The 19,930-nt window shown below is 42.4% G+C and overlaps 1 protein-coding gene across 1 annotated transcript in view; it reads right to left on the minus strand.

Annotated features, from left to right (window-relative positions):
* Positions 1-19,930, minus strand: part of LOC124802438 (insulin-degrading enzyme) — a 202,126-nt gene that overhangs the window by 15,287 nt on the left and 166,909 nt on the right. The window contains 4 exon segments of the mRNA XM_047263222.1: positions 3,312-3,446; positions 3,540-3,697; positions 4,857-4,968; positions 9,000-9,091. Of these exon segments, the coding sequence (XP_047119178.1) occupies positions 3,312-3,446; positions 3,540-3,697; positions 4,857-4,968; positions 9,000-9,091 (497 nt within the window).

Genomic DNA, 19,930 nt, shown 5'->3' on the forward strand with positions numbered 1-19,930 from the left:
ACATTGCAAGACTTGGGTGGGCAGGGAGTAGTACCGAGAATCAAATCCAAGCCTGTGAATTGCCAGCTGGTGCGCTTGACTACTGAGCCACACTACTTCAACTTGGCCACTGTTGCTAAAAAATTCCTCAGAAACTATTCAAAAACTCCTTTAGGAGTGATTTTGGTTTCCTATGACCCCCTCAGGTGAGAGATTCTATGAACTTGAAAGTGTCATCTACCTGCTTCTACTCAGAGTTTGAACCAAACTGGTGGGACCCGTCCTGCATCCTCCCCTTGTTAGCATCAGAAACTAGTCCTAGAAAGTGGTTATGTTTCTACCACCTTACGTAACTCACTGTGTAAATAAAGGTCTTGATATCAGTGGACAATTCTGCCTCATTAAAAGTGTATTACATGTATTTTGCAAGTGGTGATCTGGAGGCCATCACTGAAATCTCAAGGTTCAGTTTTCTTTATGGCCCCATAGTTGGTGCTTTGCACTACACATATTTTTTAAGAACTGTAATAGATGCAGAAGCCCCAAAGAATTGTGGATAAAAGCTAGGTGGGCAACTCTATTGTGCCACACATGTAGAGTAGTGAGAATACGATGCTGCCACCCAGGAATGGGCTTTTCGCAGGTCATAAAAAAAGGAACCAAGATGAAGGCCATTCTGGCAGCGGATGATAATTTAATTAGGTGGTCCTCAGTAAACCAGCCCTCCCCAAATCCACACTGAACCTTTTAGAGAATTCACTTAGTCTCAAGAGCAGAAATAAATTATCTGTTCACCATTCATTTGAACTGCTTGCATAACATTGTAAGATGAATAGGGTGATAACTGACCAACTTGTGAGACTTCTTTACCAATTTCAGAACTGACATAACTATACTTTTCGTCCACTGGGAAAAGGAGCAGGGTGGAGAGGCGTGCCCACCCTTGTGCCACATGGTCCTGTGTGTGATCCGGGCCTGTAGCTGTTTTATGACACGGCACCAGTATCAACACACTGAGGAGTTCCCATTCATTGTAACAGGTCATTCGATGCTTCTCAGGTTCTAGACTCAAAAAATAGGTAAATGTTCTCCACACATGTTTCATGGAGGTGGGAGGTGGGAGAGTAACTTTTAGGTGCTGAAGCTTGGGGCAAAGTGCACTCCTAGTTGTTCAGGATTGATTTAGATGTCAACGGAATGTTGCCATCCTGGTTGATGCCACAGATATTAGAAGATAACTGGTACCCATAAATGCAGTGTGGTTTGCCCCTTCCTTGAGAGGGACAAGTATAGGTCCCAATAGCCATTACAAATATTTTCCAACACTACTTCTTGTGTTTTTTAATTAACAGGATAAGGCTCAGAGCCTTTTGAAGATCATAAATGTATCTCTTGATGGACATTGTTTTTGTTGCTGGAGTGCCTTTCTGCAATTTTTGGTGGCTGAAGTTATTTGATGATTCCAATAGCATACATGTTTTCAGCAGTGGAGTGCTGAGGAAAGAAATATCACTGCTTCTAGCACCTGTAATTTAGCAACTGCGGTATACTGTAGGATAATTCACTTTCTCCTCGGCATACTTTAAGTTCAAATATGAAGGGTGTTTTGATGAGTATCAGAGTGCTAAAGAAAGAACAATCAGAAAATAGACGCTGTCCCACCGTGTGCCTTCTAGTAAATGAACATGTGAAACCTGGGATACAGACTGATAGATCAGCAGCTGAGAATGTATCATATACTGGGCTAAATATGTGGGAGTTCTGGATCTTGAAACACAAAAATTAAAACTGTGAAATACCCTGCCAAGAGATTTTGTAGTAGCCCCATGAAGGATTGTGAGCATTAAAATCCCCTACAATGAGTAGAGGAGGAGGTAGTTGCTAGACCAAATCAGTAGTCAGCTGAAGGTAGATAAATGTTACAGAGTGTGAGACCAATACGTGTTCACAGGTACAGATTACAGCGAAGTATTGGTCTCGTGGACCAATGTCGATTCATATCCAATACCCTCCCAGGGTCAGCTTGATTTTTTGTAATATGCTTTGTAATGTTTGAGAATAAGTGAGTAGTTTTGGGAACCACGTATCCTATAGAAATATACTAACCACTGGGTGGAGCGGTAGTAGGTGTTTTAAGTTCAGCAGGGTGGCAAAAGTTGCTATTACAGTTTCATTGAATAATCATTCATTTTTTAGGGGTAGTGGAAGTGGTAAAAATATATGTTGCAATTCAATGTGAGCTGGTAACACCTATTGTGGGGGATTGTTGTCAATATGCGTGTTTTCTGTAGGTGGCATTAGGGGATCTGAACTGTTGGGGTTACCAGGCCCATGTTTCCCTTCAGTTTCTTCCTTTCTCTTCTTTTCCTTTTGGAACTGTAGTTCAAGGCCAGGAAACATCTGGGCAGATGTCTGGAACTGAAGATGAACAGCTCATTCTACAGCCCATTTCCCGCACCTCATTTGACCACTGGCTGTTTTTGGGATGGGGGACAGTGGTGGTCTGGGTATAGGATGTAGTCTTCCTACAGGACGCATCCGTCAAGGAGGACACTACTCTGCTCAAGGTCCTTAAGGTAGATGTAGAAGGGACAATAGAGGAAAAAACCATCTTTTCCTTGGTGGTGTGTGCTTGGTAGGCTATTTGGGTCTAGAGTTGAAGAGGGAGAGTGAACACACTTTTTTTGCTGTGTATGGTGCCTGGTCACAACTTACGTGAAATTTGTCATCACTTGTACAGGACATAAGCATTATGTTCTTGTATTTTGAACTCTTTTTTGAAAACATGGCAAGTAGGTATCCCTAAAATGATCTTCCCACCAGCTAAAGCAAATGGGTGATTTTCCACAGATGATGATGATGATGATGATGATGATGATGATGATGGTGATGTGTCAACAGTGTAGGAAAAGCCAGATTGCTACTTATCGCACAGAAGACACGTTAAGTTGCAGACAGGCACAATTAAAAGACACTTACATAAAGCTTTCGGCCTTAGCCTTCGTCAGCAAAAGAGAAGGCAGAAGAAGTTAGGCTGTAGTTCTCCGTGTAATTATTGTGTAAGTTTATGGTGATAAGTTGTCCCATGCATCTTGCTGAGGCACTTACGAGGTGTAAGCAACTTGGGATAAGAAGTGCCAAATTTGCTCATTAAGTGTGTCCTCATAAAATAGTTGTGAGCCCCTCCGGGGGGAACACATCAGATGAAGAAAAGGAAGTGGCATTAACAATTCACAAATATTGTGGAAAGACCACACTTGCACGGAAGATAAAAGCTCCTGTTACTGTAAATTCTCTAAATCTATGTAAATAGCTTCTCATCACCGACATACCTCCATAGATGTTACGAATGTTTCCACTCTTTGATCCACATACTCTGGATGTCTGTCAGACTGTACTATCACTCGAAGACCTTGAACTCCGTTAGATCTTCGAATGCCACTAGATACAATGTATCCTAACTGCTCCTAAAGGAAATAATAATTTTGCATGTGATTCTATGATTAACTTAACATAGTTTGTAAAAAAAATTACAATTAAGGAAGAAAAAACAATATTACCTTTGTCCTTAAAATATTGAAACAGGGTTCATTAATAATTTTGACTAATAGCTCCAGTAACATATTTGTTTCTGTTGACTGAAGATTGCACTGATAATAAACTTCAATGCAGGAGCTACGATGCAGGGCATTGTTTACTTCGAAAACAAAATTACAACCTAGAATGCAAATAAAAAAGAACATAAGAAGAAAAAGTGACACACTTAATTTTAACTTGTAAAAGTAACTTTAAGGATGACTTACAAATTCTCTGTTCTTGTGACCTATATCTGAGGCAGACAAACTCCACTGTGTAATCATCAGCGATAAATGTGAGCATTAAGCTAAGAAATACCAGACTGAAGCAATTAACTGTCAAGGATCTCAGAGACTTTTTAAAAAGGAATTATACTATTGCTTGTAGAACAAGAAGCATGAAGAAAATGTATTTTACTGAACTAAATTAACACTGTCCTAAAAGAGTTAAATTGCAGTGAAAAGAGCAAATTTTTTTAATTAAAATGATGATTTTTATTGAATTTCTTAGTGGTAAAGTTACTTTAATCTGTCCCTTTTCAGAGAATTTAACTTTATTTTGAGAATGCTGTTTCCTTTCAAGCTATCTGACTTAGTGTGAATTACAATGGCGACTGTATTAAATGAAAATTCAATTGAGTAAACACAAAATTATGATACACAATTGCTAGTGACAGATGAAATGTGGAGTACTGGCAATATGCTCATTTAAGTAAAAGTTACACATTACCAATCTCTTGGACTAAATAGTTCTTTCCTCATGGAAGAGAGAGATTGGTTGGGCATGTTTAAAAAAGACAGGCAGTTCACCGAAATCCCAGGATGAATAGGAGACACATGGAAAGAGGCCGAGGATACACATAGATGCAGATTGAAATAAATGGTTGTAGTTTCATCATAACTTGCACTAAGAAGTATCTATGTTTTATTTCTTGATGGTGACTAGTTTCAAACACCTGTGTCCATGTTCAAACCATCCACGCTATAAGTGTGACAAAGGCAATAGCCCATGTACAGAAAATGCTCCTGCAGTAATCAAAGCAGTATACAGCCAACTTCACTGTTAAAAAAGTCGGCCATATACTGCTTTGATTATTAAGAACTATGATGAAAGTGAGAAAGACAAGAGGAAAAAACCAAAAGTTCTGGAAGCTAAGAGTGTTTTTTCTACTTTTATATGTGGCTGACTGCAGTTACTTATAAGGTTAGTACTGGCCAAGCAATCTGTCTCCCAGTAATGTTACAGTTTTCTCAAGTTAATTTTCATATCGACACTATGAAAAGTATGCGAAAGAGCAGTACCATCCACCAGCTGGAGTTCTCTGTGGCGCAGAAGCTGGCGGGGCAGTAATGGTCATAAGGACACCGACGACATCAGACGGTCCTCTACGAGGTGTACCAGCTCCAATGCCCTCTGTGTGCAACAAGAATCACAGTTATCTAGGATAAATCATATATATTACTTGCTAAGTATCTGACATTTCATTAAAGTAACTTCAGAAATTACACTTAATATACTAGAATACTGCACTGTAACAAAGATAAAAGTGGAAGAGAATTGATTCTAAGCACAACACTCAGATTACTAATTTGTTGACTATATAACCAGCTACATGATTAAAATGCCACATGTAACCAACATAACATACATTTCATAGCTGCTACTAAATTTGTGATGAGAAACAGTTAATTTTGCATATGCAACACAGCTTGAGAGCTTCAATTATTTATCTGACTAGTGTTTGGCATATCCCAAAAACACAGGGTATCTCCTGATTTTATAGATGACTTGCAAGGTGACAGTAAAATTACTACTCACAAAAAATATCACCCCGTTGTTGAATGTTTACTTAACTTTAATCTGGTTCTACAGTTCCTTCTTTTGTGTTTGGTTTACTGGAGATCACACTCGTGGTTTTCTGTCTTAGTTCATATTTTAATAATATTCATCAGATTTAGAACAGCCATGGAAAATTTAAAATCGGTCTCATTGTTTGTGGTAGCACAAAGTATCCTTCAAATTAACCACACAGAAACAGCTTCAGAACTGCAAAATTCTGTCTCTGTCTGTCCAACGCATCAAATACATTGACGGAAAAGAAATCTCAACACTAAGAAAGAGTTGTGTGCCATAAACAAAAGTTGGTAGGCATGTTTTTACATCTGAAAGATGATGTCTACTGAAATTTCATGCCAGTCACATAAGAGTGGTGTTAATAGCACCACTAAGAAGAGGATGATGATGATTGGTTTGTGGGGCACTTAACTGCGCAGTCATCGGTGCCTGTACAAAGTCCCAATTTTTACACAGTCCAATTTTGACACAATCCAATCTAGCTACTGTCATGAATAATAATGATGATGATGATGATGATGATGATGATCAGGACAACACAAACACCCAGTCCCCGGGTAGGAAAAAATCCCCAACACGGTCGGGAATCGAACCCGTGACCCCGTGATCCAGAGGCAGCAACGCTAGCCAATAGATCATGAGCTGTGGGTGGCACTATGAGGATGGAAACCAGATTTGCTTTAAATGCAAACTGAAACAGTCATGAGCATTAGTTACCTTTGAGATTGGACGTGGTGAGTTGACATTAGTCAAGAATGCCTTTAAGGCAACAAAGATGCCATTATCACCACTTCACTGAGTTTGAAGGAGGTCGTGTAATAAGGCTACGAGAAGCTGGATGTTCCTTCCGTAATATTACAGAAAGACTTGGCATGAATGTAGCCACTACACACAATTGCTGACAATGGTGCTCACGACAACGTACAGTCGCAAGAGGAGTGGATTCCAGTTGGCCACATGGCATTACTGAGGGATAAGACCATTCCGTTCAGCATGTGGCTCTGGCACTTCATACTGCATCTGCAGCAACTGTCACCAAAGTGACACAACAAACTGTTACATATCAGTTACTTCAAGGATAGCTCTGAAATAGCTGCGATGTCAAGTGAGAACTTACTGGAGGCCAGGGTGGAAGTATTTTTTCTGATGAAAGCTCATTCTGCCTTGGTGCCAGCGTAGCCATGTGTTGTTTAGGAGGAGGCCCGCTGAGGGCCTGCGACCAACCTGTCTGCGTGCTAGACACATTGGTCGTACACTTGGAGTTATGGTCTGTGGTGCGATTTCGTATGACAGCAGGAGCACTCTTTCAGTTGTCCCACATACACTGACTGCAAATTTGTACGTTGATCTGGTGAAACGACCAGTTTTGCTGACATTCATGAACAACATTCCAGGGGGGTATTTTCCTATAAGATAATGCTCGCTCAAATACTGCTGTTGTAGTTCAATATGCTCTACAGAATGTTGACATGTTGTCTATACCTGATGTCCAATAAGTGCAGCAGGCATGGAACTCCAACGCACAAACTGACAGGCAGCACCTGTACAATACAATGCACACACGTTTGCATGCTTGCATTCGACTTGTGGCGTTTACACTCATTATTAATATACCAGCATTTCACATTTGTAACAGTTTATCTCGTGCCCGCATTTATGTGTGATCTTGCGATGTTGATCACTTATGTTACTTACACAAATGTATACCTAAAATTTCATTACTCTCCATTATTTTTTGGTGTTCTAATTTTTTTCTGTCAGTGTATTTAATTTGTAACTAATAGCTAAAGGCATTTCCTTTGCCGCTTTTGTAAGGGTGCAACAAGTAGTAAACAGAATAAGCTACATTTTGCATGACTTGATGGATGGCATAAGAAAGAATTATTCCTTCACACAGTGCTACCACCAACAGATATGGGATACAGTTTTGAACTTCATATTGTGCACTTGGGGGGAAATGGTAGCCTAATGGAGAGAGCACTAGTCTCCTGTCCTGAATGTCTTGTTTTCAATCCCAGATAAAATGGAGATTTTTGCTCTTTCCGCCCCCCCCCCCCCCCCCCCGAGACAGCCTAGGTCCACTCAGTCTGTTATCAAACGAGTACTGGGTACCATTCCCTGGGGTAAAAGGCAGCCAGGGCAATGGGCCTGCCAGCCGCCCCCTCCTAGTGATGCAGTGAAGAAAGGCAAGAAAGGCTGTACTTTGCCTACAGTCAGGCAAATAGCCCAGTCACTGGCTTGCACCACAGTCTTTACTTTTATTGTGCATCTACTCTCTTTCAAAAACAGTACAATTTAAAATGTTTCATGCAAATGAAGCTGATTCAATTCTTCAGATAAGCAACTGTGGATGGTGATGCCCTCTGCAAATAATCCCAAATTTCACACATAGTACTAACCACAACTCCTACAGTTACGATATTGTATGATTAAAAAAAATTGCTTTAGTTGAATAATCACCTCATGAGAAAATATGTTCTTAGTCATTAATCCATTCCGGCATGTCTTAACATGGGACACACTGTAGGGCATGGCAGAAAGCGTAACAGTACTGCCAGCAATAGGCTTGTGGCACAAATTTGATGATAAAGTCCTATGAAGTATAGTAACACATGCAACAGAAACATGGGAAGTAACTGAAAGAATTAAGAGGAATACATTGTCAATGGAGGTGGGGTTTTCAAGGTGTTTCTGTAAGCTGACGCTATAACATAAAATTAAAAATGAATACCTACATAAGAGAATACACTTGGGCACCAAAGCAGTGGATACAACTGAAGTAAAACTAAACAGACAGTGTGGGCACATATGCTGTGTAGTGAGAGCAGACGGCTAGAGATGGTGATGGAATCTATGCCAACTAATAGAAGAATAATGGGTTGCCTGAAAACAACATAGAAAGAGAGAGTCAAAAGAGCAACATCAGAGAGGAAATTGAAGCCAGAAGACTGTCAAAATCCAAGACTTTGGCAGTTAAGATACAGGTAACAAGTATAATGTTGTATTAGATCGCAATTAAAAAAAAAACTGAATATGTAATATATGTGTGTTTTAACATTCGAAATGTTAATGCTAACATCTGAATATGTGATTGTGGGAGGGCAATTAAAAAAAAAAAAAAAAAGATTTGAAGTTATATTTCAAAATATTTCCTCACAAGACTCGCATAACTGATGATGAATTGCTCAGATTCCTTGGAAGATATTCTTTCAGTTCTACAGAAATTTCACTTACTCAACAAAACTGAATTTCTGTTAGTAAACTCACATTTCAATTTTAAAATTGTTTCTCTTGTCTGTCTCCCATACATGTATTATTTTTCTGTCATAGAAACTTCAAAACGTGGCCTCTTATTTTCAGTTTGTTGCTTACAAGTGTTTCCTACACTAAGTCCAGAAAATTCTCAAACACATGACATGTGTGCCCATTATTTAATTTATGGCACTGCAATCTAAAGGCAAAAATTGTCACATTTGCTGTATTCTTTTTATCTTGAGTGTTAAAGGCACATTTTCACATACAATTTAACTACATCTGTACAGAAGGATATGTGTATACTCGTATTTGGACAAAGGATGTTTTCATCATACCTGTCGATCAGCATTTCCATGTATTAGACATTCGATGTGCATCTTGGATAGTATTTGTGGAATAAATGCTTCGACATTCTTAAGAGTCAGTTCTGAAAAAAAAAAAAAAAAAAAAATGCTACAGGAATTAAATACAAAAGAGTTACAAAAAGAAAATACACATTTTCGCAGAACAATGTAAAGATCTCCTAAACACAAAACAAGGTTTGGGAGTGGGCACACAGGATACGGGGAATGAGGTAGCTGCTTTTGTGTTTTTGATGATTTGGACTACAATTATACCTTCCTGCTCCCATATTTCCATATTTACAAGATGTGACACACAGTGCGGAAAAATCCTTTGTACCATCATTACTCAAAACGTGCTTTCCATTTTTAACTTTAGTATGATGGTCACTGTGGTAGAAATTATCTGTAAAGTTTTATCTGATACACTTACTCACTTAATTTTAATCAGATTTTAGAGGATTAAGGTGTTGACGAAAATGACTTTGTAGAGTGTGTTAGAAGGTACATGTCTCATGGTAATGCTTGCCATTCTGTTACCACTCATGCAAAAGACACTAGATTATTTGCATTAAATTTTATAAGGACTAATCCGTCTCAGCAGCTGCGTAATCAATGTAGATGGCTGCCATGTGGACGAGCCAGATTCGAGTCCCTGTACTGCCAGATTCTTCCTTTGGTGAGAGGACTTGAGTGGCGTGCACTCAGTCCCTTGATGCCACGACTTGAATGAAAAGTAGCAGTTCTGTAGTCTGGAAAGTTAGTAAAATGGCCAGGAGAGCAGTGTGCTCTCCAAATACCCCACCATACCATATCCATATGATTCCGATTGGTGTAGGATGATGGTGACAAGGCAGGTGGTCGACATCCCTTGGGCCTTCAGGTTTGAACGAAGAGTGCACACTCTCTCTCTCTCTCTCTCTCTCTCTCTCTCTCTCTCTCAGTCTCTGTCTCTGTCTCTCTCTCTAACTCCCTCCCCCCATTCCCCACGCACACACACATAAGGGTTATCATATCAGAGACTGCAAATGATAGCAGTTTATCAGATAAGAAGGAAGAATTGATGAATGTCACTATGACAATTTTTTGCCAAAATTAAGAGTTTGAATTACACCTGACCTTTAGCTGGCTGTACCTATTCTACGATGCAGGATAAGGTTACTGTACGGGCTGGTGGAGGAAAGTAGGGAAAGTAGTAAGCCATTAAAGAACTGGATAAAATCATCTCGGTTTTCAAGTAATGTTGAGGTTTTCATGCTAGCCTCGCCATCATCATCAGGTTTAAAAGTACTGACTGCTGCAGCTGGCACTATTTCCCATTTACATCCCTACGATTACGGTCATTGGCATCAATCAGAGAGGGCCAAAATAACACGTGTGCGGAAAGAAAGTTGAGCAGTTCATAGCAGCTCCAGCTCACTGCACGACCGAGTGATGTCAGATGGTGCAAGGGGGCCAGCGACATGTTTGAAACTGCTGCTCCCGCTTCCCTACAAGCATCAAGCATCAAGCATCTGTCGTTTCTTTCTTTCGACATTCAAAGCCTGCCCCCACACCCTATTCAGTGTGTAGCACTGGTCTCTGTTGAAATTGTTGCAGTTCATTCTAATCTCAGTGACCCCTTTTATAATGGAATCTCAATATGTTGATGTATGCACCAAGACTCTTTCTTGTGTTCTCAAACTATATTTTGTGTCCATTTTTGAGACAAATGCTCACCTATGGCCAACTTGTCGAACTCCCTTTGTTTTATTTTGTTTTGTTTTCGGCTCAAAAACAACTACGGTCTTATGTGCCCATGCCAAATCTGTAGAACATGAAGACAAAGAGGAGTTAAAAATAACTACACGTCAACCCCAATCTACAGAAGAGAAAGCATTTAAAACAGAGATGTGGAGAAACGTCTATAAAATATTCCATAGACAAATGGAGGTCCAGAACTAAATATTAAATGGCCTTCACCATACTGCTATATCAGATAAAAAGTAAAATGCAGTCGACAGCCCGTGTGTCATCCACCAAAATAGCCGATAACTCAGACGGCAAACATAAACAAGAATGTAAATGGTTAAAAAAAGGACATTCCATCAGGAAAAAGCGGACCATCATAAATTGAGCGCAATTTGCACAAAATGGTGGGGGAGCACCACCTAACAAATGGAAATGGCTAAAAAGACAGTGCCCAATACGCAAACTAGTTAAAATGATCTCCTCACAGTGAGAGAGCTGAGAGGAGGTCATTCAACCTGCTGGGAATGGCATAATAACCCAGAGCTTATTCCCACAAAGGGTACACCAGTGGTGATGCCAAAGTGACACCACCTACTGACAGACGGCAACACAGATATCATCGGAGGGGATGTGGGAACTAGTTGGCTGAGGTATGGGGACTGCAGCCTTGGCAGCAGTGTCAGTGGCTTCGTTTCATGTCAGACCAATGTGACCAGGAACTCACCTGACCATCACAGTGGCTCCATCAAGAGTGGGCAAATTAAAGTCTTTCTGGACTCGATGCATTATGGGATGGGATTGTACAGCACACAGAGGCTTTGGAGGGCACCGAGAGTGTCTGAGCAGATGATGCAACAGAAAAGCCTGTGTCGGCGGATGTATTGGGTGAAGAGTTCTGTTGTAAATACTGAGCAGTGTCGTGGAAGCCAATACTGAAAAACATCAGTGCCAATGACAAAGGCACACCTGAAACCACACTCAGTCTGAGCCGTCAGTGTACACACAGGAACTATCGCAAAGTTCCATGCGAAGGTGATGAAACTGAAGGTGATAGAGCGATGCTGGAGTAGTGTCATAAGCAGCAATTGAAGGCAAAGATGAACACGGGTTGCTGCAGGAAAGCAAGGTGGTGAAAGGTTTACACCCATCGAGAAAGTTGCAGGTAGCGTGAAGTTAAGCTGCCAGAGCAAACTCCACGAGGTAATAGAGAAGAGAGATGTGTCCCATACTGGTGATCAAAGGAGGTGGCGGCACAGGATGGGTGGCCATGAACAGCAGACAAATAGCACGCACATCTGCTGAGGAGAAAGTCACAGTGGTAGGACAGCGGTAGTTTGGGAGCTTCTGCATACAGACACTCAACCGAACTAGTGTAAAAGGCGCCAGTGCCCAAATGGTTGCCATGATGGTGGATGATATTGTGAGGGTGTAAGAGAGACGAATGTACAGATGCATAAACGAAACACCCATAGTCTAGTTTTGAACAAGAGACCAGTATAAACGGAGGAGGGTCATTTGACCTGCTCCTCAGGAAGTGCCCCACTGGCGACAAGTAGGAGATTGATGGACTGCTTATAGCGGACTGCCAGGTAAGACACGGGGGTGGACCAAGAAAGTTTCCTATCCAGCTTGAGCTCCAGGAATTTTGTAGGTTCAACGATGGAAGAGCAATAAGCCCTAGATGTAAAGCCAGTGGAAGAAAGAAATTGTGCTGCCAGATGGCAAAATCATCAATGAAAAGGGAGCCGGAGATGCCTGGCAGGAGACAGGCCATTACAAATTTAATGGTGATAGCAAAGAGCATGACACTCATAACAGAAAGGATGACACTCATAACAGAACCCTGAGGCATACTATTTTTCTAGGTAAAGTTGTCTTACAAGGCAGAACCCACAGTACCTTGAAAATTTTTTTTAATTCCTGAAGGAAATGGGGCAGGCGGCCACAGAAGCCCCACATTTAGAGAGTACAGAGGATACCAGTCCTCCAGCAGGTGTTGTAGGCTTTCTCCAAATCGAAAAACAAGGCCACTGCCTGGGATTTCCACCAAAAACAATTCATGATATGGGTGGACAAAGTGACGAGACGGTCAACTACACAACGGCGCACTGGAAATCCACACTGTGCAGTGTTTAGTAAATTGCGAGACTTGAACCACTGTACCAGCAGGGCATGAATCATACATTCAATTACCTTGCAAACACATCTGGTGAGAGAAATGGGACAGTAGTTAGAAGGAAGGTGTTTGTCCTTACCAGGCTTAGGTATGGGTATGACAGTGGCCTCACACCACCATCTGGGAAACGTGCCCTCTGCCCAGATGTGGTTGAACGTATGAAGCAGAAAGTGATTGTCCAAAAGAGAAAGGTACTGCAACATCTTAATGTGAACTCATCTGGCCCTGAGGTAGAGGATTGGATGAAATGAGAGCATGATCCAGCTCCCTCATAGTAAAGGCAGCATTGCAGCACTCACGATTCAGAGAAGAGAATGGTATCACCTAAGCCCCCTCTGCTCATTTCCAATGGAAGATGTCAGGGTGATAATGGAAGGAGCTCGAAATCTTTGCAAAATGGCAGCCCAAGATGTTGGAGATAGCAACAGGGTCCACAATGACATCATCTGCTACTGTTAGACCGGAAATTGTGGCCTGGATCTTGGTCCCAGAGTGTCATTGGAGGTTGGCCCACACAATGGAGGAGGGAGTGGAACTGTTAAAAAGGACTAGTGAATGAAATCCAGCTAGCTTTTTTGTTATCCAGAACAACGCGACGACACTGTGCACACAACTGTTTGTAATGAAGGCTGTTTGCCATCACAGGATGATGGTTAAAAATGTGGTGAGCATGTCTCCATGCATGAACTGCATCACAGCATGCTTCAGTCCACTAAGGGACTGGACACTCACTGGTAAAGAGGAAGTGTGAGGAATGGAACATTCTGCAGCGGTAAGGATAACATTTCTAAAATATTCTACCTGGTCATCACAACTGGGGAAATGTTCGTCAAAGGTTGCCAGGGAGAAGTAAAGCCCTCAGTCAGCCTTAATAAGGTGCCATTTGGGTGTGCACATGGGTGTCAGCAAATGGATAGCACATGGGAAATGGTCACTCAAGTATGTGTCAGTGAGATGATGGGCAAGCTGGACAGCACAGAAGGATAGGTCTCAATGGGAATAGGTGTGAGTGGAGTCTGAAAGGAACGTGGGTGCTTCCGTGTTAAGGCAGATGAGGTTAAGGTGATTGTGGTCAGCCAAGAGGGCATCTCTGACAGGTTCCGGGTGAGCCCTAACGGGGATGGTGCACATTAACATCACCGAGCAGCAGAAATGGGTGAGGCAGCTGCTCAGTAAGCTGAAGGAAGTCTGCCCTCGTGACATCGTATGACACAGGGATGTAAACGGTACTAAGGGAAAAGGTCAAGTGAGGAAGGAATATGCAAACTGCAACAGCTTGGAGTTGGTTAGTCATGGAGATGGGTTGACCACGAATGTCATCCCATACGAGCAGCATGACTCCCACATGAGATGGAATGCCGTCCTAAGATGAGAAGGTCAAAACGGAAATGCAAGAGCTCAAAGTAGTAGTGAGGCCACAATTTTGGTTCATTAAGGCAAGGAACAAGTGGCTGCTGTGTTTCTAAGTCTGTTGGATTAAAGACTGCAAGTGTTCCACTGGAGGAGAGTCATGATGATGAAAAATATGGAGGGGTGTCACCTCAGCAGGTGCTGAGTGCCAGCCTTTGAAGACTCACTGCTACAAAGCACAGAGGCAGGAGGATCCTGCAGGTCTGCAGCAGTGTCAGCATTCTCCTTCTGTCGGGCTGCAGAGTCTAAGAATCGCACCGGCACCCTGGAAGTAGGCTGGGCAAGGGTGTCATGTGGTAACACCGTCGAAGGGGATCTCCAAGTCAGTGAAGGAGAAGACCATTTGCCTTTGTTCGACTTCTTGGAGCCATACCGGTTGGCAGAGGAAGACTCGGACATTTGTTGGTTCGGGGGACATAGGAAATCTTCACAGGATCATTCTTTCTGTCCTTCCCAGCCTGCCGGTTGTGCAACTGGTGACGTCACCCTCTGAGACGAAAGTTTGGCGGCATGTTGCACAGCTGGAGTGGGAGAAGGGGACGCTACCGTGATGCTGGACGATTTCACAACCGTGCTGCTAAACTTGAGGTCACATGTCTGCGTAGCCACATCCTTTGTGGAGTGAGATGTAGCAGAACAGTATATTGTAGGTGCCAGATGGTAGAACGCAGGGTTTCTGACGAGCCAACAACTTGCACGTGACAAGGTGAGGCACTTTATTCTTCACCTGGATCTCCTGGAGAGCCTGCTCATCAAGATACATGGGACAATCATGGGAGGAGTCGACACGGTTGCCACAGCAGTTGATGCAGCAGGGAGGAGGAGGTGAACAATCGCCCTTGTGAGCACCTTTACCATATGTTACACATCTGATTCGGTGTCGACAAGATTCTCGACTGTGGTTGTAATGGTGACATTGATAGCAGCACATCAGTTTCGGAATATACTGTCTGACTAAGATAACTTCATAATCTGCTTTGACGTTTGAAGGAAGAACTCTATCAAAAGTGAGAAAGAGATTGCATGTGAGAACTAAGGGGGCGTCTACTTTTTATCATCACCCGATGGACTGCTACGACACAGAGATCAGAGGTATGTTTGGATTACTGCAAGCAGTTGTGCTTGAGAATTGGAACTAGTCTCCAAACCCAAAGTGCCATTGCGTAAATGAGAGCAGGATTTCACAGGGCCAGTAACTGCATCAACACCTTTCTGAATAACAAATGGATTTGCCGTAGCAAAGGACTGACCATCTTCAGTATGTGAAACTATGAGGAACTGTGGTGCAGCTGGGAAGGTCTTTGAATCATCGGCCCTATTCCGATTACGATTCACGGCCACTGACAGCGAAGATAACTGGCTCATTGCGAGAAAACCCCCACGATTACCAGCGCCTCAGATGGCACCCTCCCTGGTCCTAGCCTGTACCAGGGGCTACGTGTGAACCATACCCATTGAGCCGCGGCTGGGAATTTTGCGTTACCCAGTCACCTGTTACACATCAGACGTGTGGGCCGGCCTTTAGGAGTGCACAGGGAGGAAGAAGAAAAACAGGAACCTCAAGTGCCAAAGTGGAGGAACAACAGGAGAAGGTGGATGAAGAAAGAAAAAAAGGAACAAAAAACAGTGGAGAGTATTCTGATATTGACTACCACAACTGCAGAATACATTTCCAACAACAACCCAGGCATGTTCCCCACCGGGGGGAGGGAGAAATAACAGCAAGAGGACAGGGATGCAGCATGGAAGGAAAAAGATGCTTCAAATCCTGTGTCTCCATGGTAGCCAAGCACGAACCCACCAAAGAGCGGCAAGCCCCCGAGCTCCCATTCCTTAATATCTCTTGTGCTCGGTAAAATGCTCCACAAGTGTGCTAATTGCATGGCCTATATAGATGCTGCTGCACTCGCAACGAATACCATACACTCCGAGCACACGAAGAGCTACGTCGTCTTTAACAGCGTAGAACATATCTCTTATCTTGGAAGCGGGCTCTAACACTAGTCTCAATCCATGTCTCTGCAGTACACGTCTGAAATTGCTACTTGTTTCCCAACAGTATGGCAGGAAAGTCGCATGCTTGGCTTCTTCTGTCAGTTCACAAGGCTTGAGAATTTTATTGGAATTGACATGGCTTGAAAACCAATAAGATTTTATCCAATCATGCCACCATGGAAGACTGAGGACCCATTAAAGAACTGATAGCTGAAACTAATCCACAAGCATTGGAAATGAAAGAAATAAGGGATATATGCTGGTACTTCATTTAGCACCAACTTCCTAATTAAGCCAGTGACACTAGCTGAAATCAGACTATTTTCCACAGGTGTTTCAAAAAAGCTGGGAGGTGTGGATCACTGATACACTAGAAGTGCTAACTTTCATTTTGTGTCCTTGAGCAACGAGTCATTTATAACTGATTCTGATTATTCACTTCAGTGATGACATTGCGATGAATTATCTATACTATTACATGATAAGAATATAATAGAGGGAAACATTCCACGTGGGAAAAATATATCTAAAAACAAAGGTGATGTGACTTACCAAACGAAAGTGCTGGCAGGTTGATCGACACACAAACAAACACAAACATACACACAAAATTCAAGCTTTCGCAACCAACGGTTGCTTCATCAGGAAAGGGGGAAGGAGAGGGAAAGACAAAAGGATGTGGGTTTTAAGGGAGAGGGTAAGGAGTCATTCCAATCCTGGGAGCGGAAAGAATTACCTTAGGGGGAAAAAAAGGACAGGTATACACTCGCATACACACACATATCCATCCGCACATACACAGACACAAGCAGACAAGGTAAGTCTTCCGTTTCCGGGATTGGAATGCCTCCTTACCCTCTCCCTTAAAACCCACATCCTTCGTCTTTCCCTCTCCTTCCCTCTTTCCTGATGAAGCAACCGTTGGTTGCAAAAGCATGATAAGTTGTACTTTAACATAGTTACCAAAAATCTCAGAAAGTTCTTGACCAATTTAACTCAAATGTTTACACGATACTCTAACAAACGTTCATACAGACAAAGATGTATATTTTTTTGAACAACAATGTACAGATTTTCTGTTCAACCAGACTGTGAGGAAGAAAATACTGTGCTGTGAAATGTGCTGCGTCATTTGCTTTTTTCAGAGTCGATTTTAACTTAAGATATCAGAGCATTCACACCATTAGACGAACTGTTTCTTCCACATATATTCTTCCTCCTTAAAAACAATTTTATACAAAAAATACATAACAGTGTGCTGTTTTATTTTCTACGTCACAGTCAGTTTTATGATGAAAGAAGAATGTTGTAAGTATGGCTTATTGACTTATGATTAGAATACTACTGAATCATCTAAAACTTTGCAATCCTACTCATTCACAGATTAAAACGATGAGAAATACAGTCATTGAATCTACTATCCTCACAAGTCCAGCTGCTGGAGAGGCATTTCTGTACCCCTTATATTAATGATCCCATCCGGTTAACCTATTCTTTTTAAGTGACTTCATTTCCCAACCAAGGTTCTGTTAGCAATAATAATAAACAAGGCTCAAAGTCAGAGAGAGGGGGAAGATGAGACGGACAGTCAGGAGGGGGGGGGGGGGGGGGGGGGGGGAGTTGCAAGACAGGTAGCGGAAGGGGGAAGATGGACAAAGACAGGGAGATTGACAGAGCGATGGGGGAGAAGGAGATTAGGACATACACTATGTGAGCTAAAGTATCCAAACACCCTCCAAAAAATACATTCACATTCTGCCAACTACTGCCAGGTACTCCATATCAGCAACCTCAGTAGTCATTAGACAGCATGAGAGACCAGAATGGGGCACTCCGCGGATCTCAAGGACTTCCAACATGGTCAGGCAATTAGATATCACTTGTGTCATACATCTGTACGTGACATTTCCACACTCTTATACATCCCAAGGCCCACTGTTTCCGATGTGATAGTGAAGTGGAAATGTGAAGGGACAGGTACAGCACAAAAGTGTACAAGTCGACCTCATCTGTTGACTGACAGACCCTCGACAGTTCAAGAGGGTTGTAATACGTAATACGCAGACATCTATCCAGATCATCACACAGGAATTCCAAACTGCATCAGGATCCACTGCAAGTACTATGACAGTTACGCGGGAGGTGAGAAAACCTGGATTTCATGGTCAAGCAGCTGCTCATAAGCCACACATCACGCCAGTAAATGCCAAATGATGCCTAGCTTGGTGTAAAGAGCGTAAGCATTAGATGATTGAACGGTGGTAAAACGTGTGGAGTGACAAATCACGGTACACAATGTGGTAGTCCGATGGCAGGGTGTGGGTATGGGGAATGTGCAGTGAACATCATCTGCTAGCATGTGTAGCGCCAACACTAAAATTCGGAGACAGCGGTGTTATGGTGTGGTCGTGTTTTTCATAGGGGGGGGGGCGTGCATTCCTTGCTGTTTTGCATGGCACTGTCACAGCACAGGCCTACACTGATGTTTTAAGCACCTTCTTACTGCCCACTGTTGAAGAGCAATTCGAGGATGGCGACAGTATTGCATCTTTCAACATGATCGAGCTCCTGTTCACATTGCATCACCTGTGGTGGAGTGGTTACACGACAGCAACACCCCTGTAATGGACTGGTCTGCACAGAGTCCTGACCTTAATCCTATGGAACACCTTTGGGATGGTGTGGAACACTGACTTCGTGCCACGCCTCACCAATTGACAGTGATACCTCTCCTCAGTGCAGCACTCCGTGAAGAATGGGCTGCCATTCCCCATGAAACCTTCCAGCACCTGATTGAACATATGCCTGCGAGAGTGGAAACTGTCATCAAGGCTAAAGGTTGGCCAATGCCATACTGATTTCCAGCATTACAGATGTAGGGCGCCACAAACTTTTAAGCCATTTTCAGCCAGGTGTCCAGATACTTTTGATCACATAGTGTATATATAGTTCCCACACACATTTAGAAATTGTGAAGCATTGGTGAACTCGTTAGCTTATTATTAACTCAGATTACTTATTTCATATATGATGCCGCAATAACAACCAATCCAATAAAGGTTGTGTACACAAATGTGTTTCCATTGCAGAGCATTCAGTACAGCAACGATGGAGGGCTTCACACTTGCCATGTCTCTCGCACATGCAGCCACAGAAGTGCCTCAGATGAGCTGTTCCATCAAACCAATGCATGCTTGTTGCAAGCAGTCCTTTGCAGTGTGTGGAAAGTCTATTCTTCAGCAGCACAACTGCAGGTAAGAGACTATATCCAGCAACAGCCTCACTGATAAGTAATGGGAACATTTCTTCCAACACCACGGCACATCCTGTTAATTCTGTATTTGGGGGAGGAATGTAGAAGCTACCTAGTTTTGCACAAGGCTCACAACAGAAGGCCATGGTAACGTGATGGACATAATTCTTGTCTATATGCTTCATTTACACACACACACACACACACACACACACACACACACACACACACACACACAAAAGATAAATTAAAAAATTATCGAACCTCCTTCTTAGCCCCATAAATCAATGAATCAGTATAAAGCCGCCTTTTTTATCACATAAACCAATGAAGTGCGAGAGAATAGCTTTGTTGTAGAAG

The sequence above is a fragment of the Schistocerca piceifrons genome, chromosome 6, assembly GCF_021461385.2.
Source record: "Schistocerca piceifrons isolate TAMUIC-IGC-003096 chromosome 6, iqSchPice1.1, whole genome shotgun sequence".
NCBI classification, from domain to species: Eukaryota; Metazoa; Arthropoda; class Insecta; order Orthoptera; family Acrididae; genus Schistocerca; species Schistocerca piceifrons.